This window comes from Salvelinus namaycush, chromosome 9 (genome assembly GCF_016432855.1).
Source record: "Salvelinus namaycush isolate Seneca chromosome 9, SaNama_1.0, whole genome shotgun sequence".
Classification (NCBI taxonomy): domain Eukaryota; kingdom Metazoa; phylum Chordata; class Actinopteri; order Salmoniformes; family Salmonidae; genus Salvelinus; species Salvelinus namaycush.
Genome location: NC_052315.1, coordinates 9,601,997 through 9,616,278, shown reverse-complemented (window position 1 = coordinate 9,616,278; position 14,282 = coordinate 9,601,997). Strand labels below are relative to the sequence as shown.

Genomic DNA, 14,282 nt, shown 5'->3' with positions numbered 1-14,282 from the left:
TTATATCAGTCCTATATCAGTCCACATGACCTTGATGAATTATGAAGCCTTTTTAAAATTACACAAATGCTTAACAAATCACAAAAAGTGACGTCAGCTGATGAAGATTATCTCATAGTACAACCATGGCGGAGTTAGTGCCTACAAAAAGACACCATTACTATTTCTCGCTATTTGACTAACTGACTGACTTACTGACTGTACTCTAATGCCTCCATTCAGGGTTACAGAATGGGGCCATGAGGCTGGTGGGGGGTAAGCTGTCCTCTGAGGGCTGTGTGGAGGTCTAATATAATGGACAGTGGGGGACCGTGTGTGACGACAACTGGGACATTATTGAGGCATAGGTGGTGTGTTGCGATCTCAACTCACCTGGTGCTCTCACTGCCGTGGTGGCTGGAATATACGGACAAGTTAGGTTGGATCTGTATAACTTCTCTTGTATCCACTCATCGCAGTTTTGATTCAATGGAGGCTTGATCTGTGTCCGGGAAACTAGCCCCATGTGTATCTTTGCATAGGTACAGAATATCACACCTTCACTGTTTGTTTTTATTGACCCAGGACCCGTCTGTAATCTGGACACAGGCTCTAAGCTGTGATGGGCAAGACCTGTCCCACGGTCTCTTCAAAGGCTGGGGGGGGGGGGGGGGGGGTCACTGACTGCCAACAGACGGAGGATGCTAGTGTGGTCTGTGAGAGAGGTAAGACTGACCAATGACCACAAATACTCATCCACAAAGACCTAAAGACCAGACACAGTATCATTGAAATGCACTTAATGAAAATTGAAACAGCAGAAATGTTTGGTGCATGGCTCACTTTGAGATGCTAGTATAGACGACTGTTACAGTACATGCTCAAGGAGGTGCTCAGTTTACAACAGTGGAGGCTGCTGAGGGGAGGACGGCTCGTAATAATGGCTGGAATGGAGTCAATGGATTGGTATCAAACACATTAAAACCATGTTTGATACCATTCCATTCATTCCATTCCGGCCACTATTATGAGCCGTCCTCCCCTAAGCAGCCTCCGGTTTTCAATGAATCGTTCTGTTAGATTGGATGAAAATGTATGATCAATTTCTGATATTTTGTTTATATACTGTTTCTGCTTTTCAATATATGATGTGGTTGACCAATATTTTTTTATTTGATCAGAATCTGCTCAGAATATCAGCCGTGTCTACGCCCTGGAGCACAACGCAGGCCTTGCTAACCACATGGGGGGGCTGTTTGAAAGTGGACGCGACTGTGACTTTGACATCATGGTGCGGGTCGGGTCGCAAACAGCACTGTGGAAAACATCTGTGTTCACAAGCTGACCGTCACTCTCGATCCAGAGGCCTCCATCTTAAACGTCTCAAAGGAGGAGAACTTCATTAACTTCAACCTAGACGTCAGACTCAACTGCCACCCTCATTTCACCAACTTTCTAAGGTAAGGTGAGACCAACCTGCTCTACTTTACAAACCAGAGCCTAGTTAGCCTGTTATTACATCCACCATTTCTTTGTCAAAGCCGTGTCGTGGCAGAGAATCCATGTATCTTGTGTCTCCTTCTTCCCCAGGTATCTTTGTACACAAGGCAAATCAACATCACTGCGTCCTCTGACCAGTGCATCCACAAGATGGTGTTCGACTGGAGTCTGACGCAGCTCCAGGAGGAGGAAGGGAGGCTCTTCACCTGACTGCTCCCAGAGGATTCCTCCTTCCAGACCCAGACCTCTCTGTACGAGCACTCCGTCTGTACAGGCGACCCAGTTCTGCAGGAAACCTGTCTGCGCTACCTTGCCTGGAACTGTAAGTCACTGAGCCATTCCCCAGCCTGGACTGGTCTTGGCCTGTGCACAGTAAAGGACCTTCTGGCCCGTTCAGACGTGGTAGTGCCAGAGGAGGTCTTCTTGCTAAAAGGTTTGGAGGACTGGTTGTTGGATCAGGGTAACTCATCCACCCACGAAGACCAGGTGGCCCTTTTGGACTGCATCCCTTTTCCCATGATCGCTGCTGAAAATGTTTTCAACCTCAAAGCTAAGTCTAAACTGTACATGGACCAACTAGAGCTGTATAATGCCGGCATGTTGCAGGGCGTTCAGTTCAATGCGTTGCCCTTCCGGATGCTGCTTGGGGACCTCCTCCATAAAAAAGTGGAATACACACCCAGGATCTACACTGGCAAGCCATGACTCAGTGCCTCCTTCAACACCCCTGTGCACAACAGTGCTTATTTTGCCCTGTTTAAAAAGCTAAACTGGCATACCAGGGTGTATATCCACAACCATGAATGCTCAAACAACTATTTCCACTGTGCAACGCTGCCAATGGTCTCGCAAACTGCCCAGAATAACAGGGAGTTGCCCAAAGAATACCAGGATGGCATCCGTTACCTCAACAAGGTTGTCCTGATGTGTGAAGGGGAGTATATATTCCATGTCCAGGATTTCACTGTTGGCTGAGTCAAATTCCCAGTCAACAGTAGTGTGGTCCAGGCCTACCCGTGCCACTCAGACCAGTTCTCCTACCGCGTGGTGGTTCAGTCTGAGTACACCACTGAGATCAAGCAGAATGAACAGAAAGTAGAGGATGAGGAAGATGAGAAAATAGAGTGGACAGGTTACAACATTTTTGTTATTTTCATTTTTGGTGTTGAATTCCTCTATATTCAAGTATAAGAAAGCAATTCACTTAAAATTTTAATTTTATGTAATCTTTGTTGATAACCCATCCAATCATTTTCTGAATGTTTCTTCCAGGCGAAACAGTATCATTCCAATTTCAATGTACTTTGGAAAATGTGGGGCATGTTCAGAACAATAATAAACTTGTTTTTAATAAGGATTTTAATGAAACAGTCAACATGTTGCTTCTCTACATGTATTCATGTCTTATATATGACAACATATGGCATGTGTGTCATATCATTTATCACATGTGTCATATCATTTATCAATGATTTATCTGCACATCTATCACTCCAGTGTTTATTTGCTAAATTGTAATTATTTCGCCACTACGGCCTATTTATTACCTTACCTCCCTAATCTTACTTCATTTGCACACACTGTATATAGACTTTTCTATTGTGTTATTGACTGTACGTTTATTTATTCCATGTGTAACTCTGTGTTGTTGTTTGTGTTGCACTGCTTTGCTTTATCTTGGCCAGGTCGCAGTTGTAAATGAGAACTTGTTCTCAACTGTCTTACCTGGTTAAATAAAGGTTAAATAAATAAATACATTTTTTTAAATTTAAATGTGGTTAAATCATTTTGTCCCAAGTTCACCCCCTCCACATCAGTAGGTGGCGAAAAACGTATTACAGAAGCGGCTTTACTGGCGAAGAAGAATTACTTCCGGTTTCCGCTGAACGCAAGCTTGTTGATTATAGCTTGTTGTTAGCCGGTTAGCTAGCTAGCCAATTTTTATACTTTCACAGAATATTTGATTTAAAAAGACAAAAACAGACGCGTGGATTCACCAAAAAGGTAAATGGTAAAACTTTACGTTGAAAATGAAGTATTCCATAACTAGCTATGTCCCTGCTGGGCTTTAGCGCTGCAACGTTTGCTAAAGCCGGCTAGCTGAACATATTTGCTTGAAAGCTAACGTTAACTAGTCAACGTGAGCGACGCATTAACTAGCTAAATTATCGACACAAAATACAGGTATCTTCTTTGAATACACCTAATACATATGTTAACTAAATAATGTATCCATCAATTATAGACCGTTAACGTTGGCTTTCTGCAAAGACCGAGTAGTAGCCTCTGCAAAGAGATTAGCTAGCTACATTGCTTGCTAGCTCTGCTTGCCATGTCTAGCCAAGAACGTACGGTAAATAACTTGATAGTTAGGTGAGCTATCAGGTGATGACATATACATTTGACACACAATGACAGAATACAAATACAGAGTTCCTATTCTTTACAGCACACGTCATCATGGCAGCTGGTGCCGATGTGAGAGATATTCTGGAGTTGGCCGGAGGGGACAATGATGGGCCGATCAGTAAGAAGGATTTCATCAACTCCGAGAAGGTAAGAATGATGCCCTCTGGTCACAACCTGCTGAGGACCTGTCTGTTGATGGTGTGTGAGAGTGGCTTGTGTGGAACAACTTACTGTGTCCCAACTGTCCATTGTTGAGTTTCATTAGCACAAGCCTATCAACTGACAGTCTATCGTTTACATCTAAATTGCACAGTTGATCTGCACTCAACCTTAATCCCCCCATTACAGAAAAAGGCCAAGAAAACAACTGAAACGTTGACCTTCAAGAGACCAGAGGGGATGCACAGAGAGGTGTACGCCCTGCTCTACTCAGACAAGAAGTAGGAACCCTGTTTGACGCAAACTCCCTCTGTCTGGCTGCCCTGCCTCTTGGGCTGAACATACTCCATTCTTTTACTTTTGAGTTGTTAGATACTTCTGCACTGTTGGAGCTAGGAACACAAGCATTTCGTTACATCCGCAAAACATCTACTAAATATGTGTATGTGACCAATAAAATTAGATTTACGTGAACACTGATCTCATAAAATGGTATTTACTTGTGATTAAATTTCTGTATTGCTGCGTTTAATAGGGCGTGTCACTGAATTAGTATTCTGACCACCACCTGTCTCTCAGCAGAGATGCTCCCCCCCTGCTGCCCAGTGACACTACTCAGGGCTACCGGACAGTGAAGGCCAAGTTGGGCTGTAAGCGGGTGCGACCCTGGAAATGGATGCCCTTCACCAACCCAGCCCGCCGAGACGGAGCCGTCTTCCACCACTGGAGACGCATGGCAGAGGAAGGCAAGGACTACCCCTTCGCCCGCTTCAACAAGGTAAGGAGATGGGTTTCTCTCCGCTCTCTTTTATTGTTTTTATCTCTTTATTGTTCACTTCATCACTGTCGGTCTCACACATCTCTCCCCCTCCATCTCCCTCTCTCTCCATCTCTCTCTCCCTCCCTGTGACCACCCGTCTCGCTCTTTTTCAATTCAAAGGGGCTTTATAGCCAAAGCAAATGCAAAAATCTCTCTCCGTCTCCTCCCTAGGCAGTGCAGGTGCCAGTGTACTCGGAGCAGGAGTACCAGATGTATCTCCATGATGACGGCTGGACCAAGGCGGAGACGGACCACCTGTTTGACCTGTGCAAGCGCTTTGACCTGCGCTTCATCGTCGTCCACGACCGCTACGACCATCAGCAATACAGAGTGAGGAGGCTATCTATGACTGACATTACACACACACACATTTTAAATACATTTGAATCCACAAATCACAATACAGAAAAGAAGATTCAAGTATTTCAAAACATTTAGAATATTAGATTTTTTGGGGGCAAATATTTGAATGTGATGCATCATGAAATATATTGTCTTCCCATGATAATTGTACCTGCCGGTAACATTTCTGTATTTGTACTTTCAGAAACGGTCAACAGAGGACCTGAAGGAACGTTACTACAACATTTGCGGTAAGCTGACCAAGGTTCGCGCTGCAACAGGGACAGAGCCCAAGATGTACGTATTTGACGCGGGTCACGAGAGGCGCAGGAAAGAGCAGCTGGAGAGATTATTCAACCGCACGCCTGATCAGGTTAGCAGCACCTCCCCAAAGACAATTCCACTGTTAGTGTTGAAGGTTGAAATGGTAGTCCAAGATAATAGTTGTCTACTTACCCATAGTCAGAAGAAATCATGGTTACCATTTTTATGTCTCTGTGTGCAGTTTGAAGGAAGTTGAAAGTAGATTTGCGAGCCATTGCTAACTCACCTATGACTAGAAGTCTAAGGGTACAGCTATTGCGCGAATGCTACTGAGCAATTTCATGGTTTCCATGAGTTCATCTGACTCTGGGTTAAAGTAGAAAATGGCTTATTTGCCAAAATCTTGCACTATCCCTTTGAGGTGCAATTACTTTCAGCCTTTGATTCCTATCATGTATCTGGTGTCTAACTCCTGGACGGAGTTTGGCATGGTCATGGGTTATATTTTCACTGGGATCGCATAAATTAAGACAATGCACTCATTAGGTAGCCTAGTGGTTAAAGCGTTGGGCCAGTAACCGAATGGTTGCTAGATCGAATCCCCGAGCAGACAAGATAAAAATCTGTCGTTCTGCCCCTGAACAAGGCAGTTAACCCACTGTTCCTAGGCTGTCATTGTAAATAAGAATTTGTTCTTAACTGACTTGCCTAGTTAAAGGTTAAATAAAAAATTGTACGTTGATTTGGACAGAAGGATGGCTATATTACATAGGCCTAAATTATTTTAGTGTTATATATTTTTTAATTAAGGGGGGGGGGGTGTTTTTATCAGTGCCAATCAAACGAGATAGCTGTCACAGACTACCACAACAACAAAACATGAGCAAGAAGGGGGGGTTGAAACAGCAGTTAGCTAACCCAGGTCTTTGATGATGGAGATGGCCTCTAACCAGCCCACTAGAGTTTTTGTAGCTACAGAATAAGAATAAGTTCTCCAATAAGTTTTTATATAAGTATTTGGCTCAAACCACTTTAAAAATTATTTTTTAAATTATTGCCTTTTTGGCGGCAGTTAGGGCACACATGAACAATTTCATCGAATCCAATACAATGTCTGAAGTATTTCCTACTAGAAACAGACCATGTGACCAAAATATATTTGCATCTATCAAGCTGTGAAGGTCTTTAATGTATGTCCAGAGGTCACAGACCATTATAAGCTGGTTGTTTCAAGACCTGAATGCTGATTGGCTGATGTCATACCACATGTATTTTTACTGTTCTCATTATGTTGGTAACCAGTTTATAACAGCAGTAAGGCACCTCAGGGGTTTGTGATATATGGCCAATATACCAAGGCTACGCGTTGTGTCCAGGCGCTCCGCGTTGTGTCCAGGCGCTCCGCGTTGTGTCCAGGCGCTCCGCGTTGTGTCCAGGCGCTCCGCGTTGTGTCCAGGCGCTCCGCGTTGTGTCCAGGCGCTCCGCGTTGTGTCCAGGCGCTCCGCGTTGTGTCCAGGCACTCCCTCGGGCCTTGTCGAGTGTTATTGCTTAATTATATTATTCGTAACTCATTCTTCCGTTTTAATCCCCCGCTCATGTTGCACTTCCCCGTTTTGTCCTGAAGGTGGCAGAAGAGGAGTATCTGATGCAGGAGCTGAGGAAGATGGAGAGCAGGAAGAAGGATCGTGAGAAGAAGGCCCAGGACCTGCAGAAGCTCATCACAGCAGCAGACACCAACACAGAGATGAGACGTGCCGAGCGCAAGGCTACCAAGAAGAAGCTCCCGCTGAAACGAGAGATGGAGAAACCGGTATACAAACACTCTCCCATTCGCCCAATCCCTTAATAAGGAACCTGATGCCACCCTGCTTGTTTGTCTTGTCTCTGTGCTCACCTCTCTACTGTCTTCCCGTCTGTCCACAACAGACTGTTCCTGAGACGGCAGGCATCAAATTCCCTGACTTCAAATCAGCTGGAGTCACGCTGCGCAGCCAGAGGGTAAGCATGGCCATGCACTAAAATTATCAGTCACACATGATCTGTATAGGAATTGTATATTGGTTTGCTTAGATGGTTCCCCCTCCAAATATCACCATAGGACCTCAGCTTCCCTCTCAAAGACCAATATAAAGCATTCTCATTGAAACTCCATAAACACCATAAAGAACTCCCATTTGAAACACCATAAAGAACTCCCATTTGAAACACCATAAAGATTCCCATTTGAAACACCATAAAGAACTCCCATTTGAAACACCATAAAGAACTCTCATTTGAAACACCATAAAGAACTCCCATTTGAAACACCATAAAGAACTCCCATTTGAAACACCATAAAGAACTCCCATTTGAAACACCATAAAGAACTCCCATTTGAAACACCATAAAGAACTCCCATTTGAAACACCATAAAGAACTCCCATTTGAAACACCATAAAGAACTCCCATTTGAAACACCATAAAGAACTCCCATTTGAAACACCATAAAGAACTCCCATTTGAAACACCATAAAGAACTCCCATTTGAAACACCATAAAGAACTCCCATTTGAAACACCATAAAGAACTCCCATTTGAAACACCATAAAGAACTCCCATTTGAAACACCATAAAGAACTCCCATTTGAAACACCATAAAGAACTCCCATTTGAAACACCATAAAGAACTCCCATTTGAAACACCATAAAGAACTCCCATTTGAAACACCATAAAGAACTCCCATTTGAAACACCATAAAGAACTCCATTTGAAACACCATGAAGAACTCCCATTTGAAACACCATAAAGAACTCCCATTTGAAACACCATAAAGAACTCCCATTTGAAACACCATAAAGAACTCCCATTTGAAACACCATAAAGAACTCCCATTTGAAACACCATAAAGAACTCCCATTTGAAACACCATAAAGAACTCCCATTTGAAACACCATAAAGAACTCCCATTTGAAACACCATAAAGAACTCCCATTTGAAACACCATAAAGAACTCCCATTTGAAACACCATAAAGAACTCCCATTTGAAACACCATAAAGAACTCCCATTTGAAACACCATGAAGAACTCCCATTTGAAACACCATAAAGAACTCCCATTTGAAACACCATAAAGAACTCCCATTTGAAACACCATAAAGAACTCCCATTTGAAACACCATAAAGAACTCCCATTTGAAACACCATAAAGAACTCCCATTTGAAACACCATAAAGAACTCCCATTTGAAATACACCCCATACACCCCAACGTATTATTTTCTGTGTGTGTTACAGATGAAGCTGCCGAGCTCGGTAGGCCAGAAGAAAATCAAGGCCATTGACCAGATCTTGACAGAGCGGGAAGTGGGTGAGTTCAGTTAGGCATAATACCTACCATAATCTCAGCATAAATGTTAAACAGCAAACCAAGGCGCTGTCTCACTCACACAAACAACCAGACCTGGGTTCAAATATGTGTATTATTTGTTACTGAAATACTTATTTTCTGTGTATTAGAATATTTAAAAAATATATAAATGTTTTAAATCTAACCTTTTATTTAACTAGGCAAGTCAGTTTTAAGAACAAATTCTTATTTACAATGACAGTCTAGGAACAGTGGGTTAACTGCCTTGTTCAGGGGCAGAACGGCAGATTTTCACCTTGTCAGCTCGGGGATTCGATCCAGCAACCTTTCGGTTACTGGCCTAAAGCTCTAACCACAAGGCTTCCCGCCCCTGAGTTAGAGTGGCTTCCTGAGTTAGAGTTCAGATAAGGAAATCAGTCGATTGAAATGAATTCATTAGGCCCTAATCTATGTAATTCACATGACTGGGAATACACATATATATATATGCATCTGTTGGTCACAGATACTGTAAAAAAAGGTAGGTGGCGTTGATCAGAAAACCAGTCGGTATCTGGTGGGACCACCATTTGCTTCATGCAGCGCGACACATATCCTTCACATAGAGTTGATCAGGCTGTTGTTTGTGGCATGTTGTCCCACTCCTCTTTAATGGCTGTGCAAAGTTGTTGCATATAGGCAGAAACTGGAACATACTGTCGTACACGTCGATCCAGAGCATGTCTGGTCAGTATGCAGGCCATGGAAGAATTGGGACAATTTCATCTTCCAGGAATTGTGTACCGATCCTTGCGACATGGGACTGTGCATTATCATGCTGAAACATACCGTAATTTCCGGACTATAAGCCGCTACTTTTTCCCACGCTTTGAACCTCGCGGCTTATACAATGACGCGGCTAATTTATGGATTTTTCCCGCTTTCACAAGATTCATGCCGCCAAAAAACTGAGCACCGTCACATAATGTGACGTAAATCGAGCACGCTCAAACTTCCCATCATTCTGATTACGGTAGTCATTTTGTCACCCTCATCATGGCAAAGACACGGAGAAATGCATGTGATGCAGCTTTCAAGTTGAAGGCGATCAATCTGGCTGTTGGAAAAGGAAATAGAGCTGCTGCACGGGAGCTTGGCCTTAATGAGTCGATGATAAGACGTTGGAAACAGCAGCGTGTGGAACTGACTCAGTGTAAAAAGACAACAAAAGCTTTCAGAGGGAAGAAAAGCAGATGGCCCGAACTAGAAAATGAGCTTGAAGACTGATTCCTGGGGGCACAACAAAGTATTTGCAGCCACTCGACATCAGTGTAAATCGTGCATTTAAGGTGGCGCTCCGTGTTCAGTGGGAGGCTTGGATGACAAGTGGGGAGAAATCCTTCACTAAAACGGGCCGCATGCGAAGAGCAACTTATGGTCAAGTCTGCCAGTGGGTCCTGACAGCGTGGAGCATTGTCAAAAAATCCACTATCATCAATGGGTTTCGAAAGGCTGGACTGCTGCGTGTTGAAGAGGGCAGCATGAGCTCGGCGGGGAATTTGCCTCCGGATGAAAGTGACGAGAGCGACAATGAAAACGATCCAACATCGGATGAAGCAATTCTGAGGCTATTCAACTCCGACACCGAAGGAGATGACTTCAGTGGTTTCAGTGCACAGGAGGAGGAAGATAGTGACCAATGACTTTCTTGGTAGGCTACTGTTTACTGCTATTTTAAAAATTTTTGTTACAAGCCGTGTTTCGTTAAAGCCTATTTATTTTTGTTACAAGCCGTGTTTCGTTTAAAAGCCTATTTATTTTTGTTACAAGCCGTGTTTCGTTTAAAGGCTGTGTAAAGTTCATTTGTTTCAATGTACCGGTTGTCACCTGCGGCTTATAGACATGTGCGGCTTATTTATGTACAAAATACATATTATTTAAAAATTCAGTGGGTGCGGCTTATATTCAGGTGCGCTTAATAGTCCAGAAATTACGGTAAGCTGATGTCGGCGGATGAATGGCACGACAATCCAATTTTGCTCGTTGTTTGTTGTCCGTAGCTTATACCTGTCCATACCATAACCCCACCGCCACCATAGGTCACTGACAGCATCAAACCGCTCGCCCGGTACAATTGAAACCGGGATTCATCCGTGCCAGTGGCCATCGAAGGTGAGCATTTTGCCCACTGAAGTCGGTTACGATGATGAGCTGCAGTCAGGTCAAGACCCTGGTGAGGATGACGAGAACGCAGATGAGCTTCCCTGAGATGGTTTCTGACAGTTTGTGCAAAAATTCTTATGTTGTGCAAACCCATAGTTTCATTAGCTGTCCGATCCCGCAGGTGAAGTATCTGGAGGTGGAGGTCCTGGGCTGGCGTGGTCTGCGATTGTGAGGCCAGTTGGGCGTACTGCCAAATTCTAAAATGATGTTGGAGGCGCCTTATGGTAGAGAAATGCAACATTTAAATTATCTGGCACAGCTCTGGTGGACATTCTTAAAGTCAGCATGCCAATTGCACACTCCCTCAACTTGTGGCCTTTTATAGTTTCCAGCGCAAGGTGCACCTGTGTAATGATCATGCTGTTTAATCAGCTTCTTGATATGCCACACCTGTCAGGTGGATGGATTATCTTGCCAAAGAAAAATGCTCACTAACAGGGATATAAACAAATTTGTGCACAACTGGCCTACCTGGTTAAATAAAGGTGAAAATAAAAAAATAAAAAATAGAGCAAACACAGACCAAGGTACTGTGACTAGATAGTTGGACTTAAATATCCTTTGAGTTGATTTGTCCATGTAGGTCAAGTAAAACAAGGCAAACCGTTTGGTTACTGCCAATGCATTGTGGGCCTCGTACAATGGTTAGTGGGATATTTCCTATCTGTGTGTTTTTCATCTTTCCCTACGTTGCTCTCTCTGTGTAGACCTGAACCCCATGCCCACAGAGGAGATAGTCCAGATGTTCAACGAGCTGCGCAGTGACCTGGTGCTGGTCTATGAGCTGAAGCAGGCCCACGGTAACTGTGAGTACGAACAACAGATGCTGCGCCACCGCTACGAGGCCCTGCTGAAGGCTGGAGGAGGAGGGGGGATCCCTGTTGTGCCCCCAGGAGGAGGAGGACTAGAGGCCCCTGGGGGTCCCGAGATGCCCGCCTGGCCCGGCCCAGACGACATCAAGGGCGAGGCCAAGGAACAGATCATCGATGTGGTGGGAGCTCCGCTCACCCCCAACTCAGTAAGTCTCTCAGCCCACCCCACTCACAAAAACCATTAGGCACCAAAGTAAGCATTTCACGGTAAGGTCTACACCTGTTGTATTCGGCACGTGACAAATAAAATTTGATATGATTTGAAATGGAATTAAACAGACCGACACGGGAGGGACTACCTGAACCAGGGATGCAAACTGGTCACCTTTTTCGGCGAAATTTGCCATTTTGAATCCAAAATAGGTGACCTGCGTGATTCGTGTAGATCCGATGAGAAACGTTTGGGAGGGGAGAGGGGGGGTTTGGATCACTACTGGCTGGATTCTACTTCATTTTACTCAGTGAACGTTATTCTTGCATACATGTAGCCTTGTGCTCTTGATCGATATCTATAGTGGCCACTATAATACAGCAAAAATAGAATGCCTGTTTCTTTCATTCTATTGCTACTTTAAGATGTTTTTTTCTCAAGTGCAATATTTAGATGTGTGTGGTCACAAGCGTTCTATTATAAAGGCCTTCATGGCTAATTGCAATATTAATGTGTTGTTTCTTTCTCAAGACTTGTGTAATTTGCAGTAAAGTCTAGGCAACAAATAACATTGGATTACTTTCTTTACATTTTTTAGCTGTGAGTTAGGTTCATATTAACCACTTTTTATTTTACACACCGAGACTGATCATGTAGATCATATTCTTTGTGGTTTAATTAGTTCCAACCTGCATTTCCTCCTAGCAGAGATGTTTTGCATGTTTGTGTCATCTTTTTGAGCCCTCACCAGTTTGCATCCCTGCTAAACTTGTCCAATAAGAAATGCCTATTTTCATTGTCTGTTGCAATATGTTTTGATAGTGTATCCTAATGAATACGACCCTGCTGTATTAGCTGAATACAACTTGACAAAGAGAATACGTTTAGAAAATTTTCCAATGTGCACAGTTCTTAGTATTCTCATAGTTTCATGTGAAATTATGCAGGTTTATACATGTTCTGGACCAATGGCTGACAGCGTTTGGTGCATTTTTTTTTTTTGTCTTTCCAGCGTAAACGCAGAGAATCTGCATCCAGCTCCTCGTCCATCAAGAAGGTGAAGAAGCCGTAACGTCAAGCCCTGGTGTTTTATGGGACTGTGGAGGAGAGGAGAGTGGATGAGGTCACAGCCACCCAGGCCTCGGTTGAGCGGCCCACAGAACAGAATGCTGGAGATAGGGGGGGTGGGGGAGTCATCAACCCCTCTGACAAATAACAAACAACCAAGCCTTGTCCCCCCCCATCACACACACCCCTGAATATGACTGATACACAGGAATAATACCCCCCACCAACACCACCACATCCCCTTTACAGCCAATGGACCCCCCCCCCCCCCCCAGCCTATCATGACAGAGACAACGACTGACATTTCATTACTCCTCTCCCTCCTTCGCCCAGGCCGAGATGAGGCCAGGTAAACTGTAAATAGCCAGAGTGAGCTAATTGAGCCATGGGGAGAGAAACATCTATTTGAGATTGGGGCAGGGGGCTGGGACCTTTGGTCACTGTCTTTTTGTTTCTCATCATGCTGTTTTGTTTCCTGGGCTGTGTAGTTTTGTGTCTTACCTCTTAGTTGGCGGCTCGCCCTGTCATTGCGGTCAGTGACACTTCCTTACTCAGATGAGTCAAAAGATTTAGCTTGTGGGAGAGTTTGAACAGGCTAAGATGGACTGTTGTCCACACTGTCTGAAAAGAGAGGAAAGCAATCTGCTCCATTACCCATTCAATAAACATCTTTGTTTTTTCAAATGGTCTTGTGTGCTAATATCTCACGGCTAGCATAGTACCTGTATGTAACTCATGCTAGAATCAGTCTGACCCCTCCAAAATCACCAGGCAAACTCTACCCTGAAAGGTAGGACTGTAATGGGCAGTAATATTTAACATGTAATTAGCCTATTCAAATGTTTGACTCCATAAAGATCTTTAAAATAAGCAAGCGTTTGGCAATGAGTTGACACTGACACGTAAGAATTGGTCTGACAATTGTCTAGATCAAAGGCAGATATTTTAACAATGAATGTATTCACATACAAGGCAGGAAGCTTCAGCTCCACAGCATTCCAAGAATATAGATCCTAAGGTTAAGCATGAACAAGGAGATGCTTACTAGGCCTGAGGCCTAAAAGTCTAGGAAATTCAAATGAGTCATACATTCTTCCTCCATGGGCAGGATACAGGGTAAGAGAGAGAACAAAAGGCATTTAATTCCATTTATAACATCTGAAGGTGTAA

General features: G+C 43.8%; 1 protein-coding gene and 1 pseudogene across 2 annotated transcripts; both read left to right on the top strand.

The window, feature by feature from the left end:
• The first annotated feature begins 239 nt into the window (after positions 1-239).
• LOC120053821 lies at positions 240-2,184 on the top strand (annotated as a pseudogene).
• Positions 2,185-3,366: 1,182 nt separating this feature from the next.
• On the top strand, positions 3,367-13,796 carry LOC120053654 (DNA methyltransferase 1-associated protein 1-like). Of its 2 annotated transcripts, none has more exons than XM_039000820.1 (11): positions 3,367-3,483; positions 3,929-4,035; positions 4,237-4,328; positions 4,630-4,825; positions 5,039-5,197; positions 5,415-5,582; positions 7,098-7,283; positions 7,400-7,471; positions 8,747-8,819; positions 11,729-12,039; positions 13,057-13,796. In XM_039000820.1, exons 2-11 carry the CDS (start codon positions 3,940-3,942, stop codon positions 13,114-13,116), a joined length of 1,413 nt encoding a protein of 470 aa, XP_038856748.1. In that variant the 5' UTR covers positions 3,367-3,483; positions 3,929-3,939; the 3' UTR covers positions 13,117-13,796. The 2 variants fall into 2 exon arrangements, with proteins under 2 accessions (XP_038856748.1, XP_038856747.1); XM_039000819.1 differs by having other exon boundaries at positions 4,627-4,825.
• The last annotated feature ends 486 nt before the right edge of the window (positions 13,797-14,282 follow it).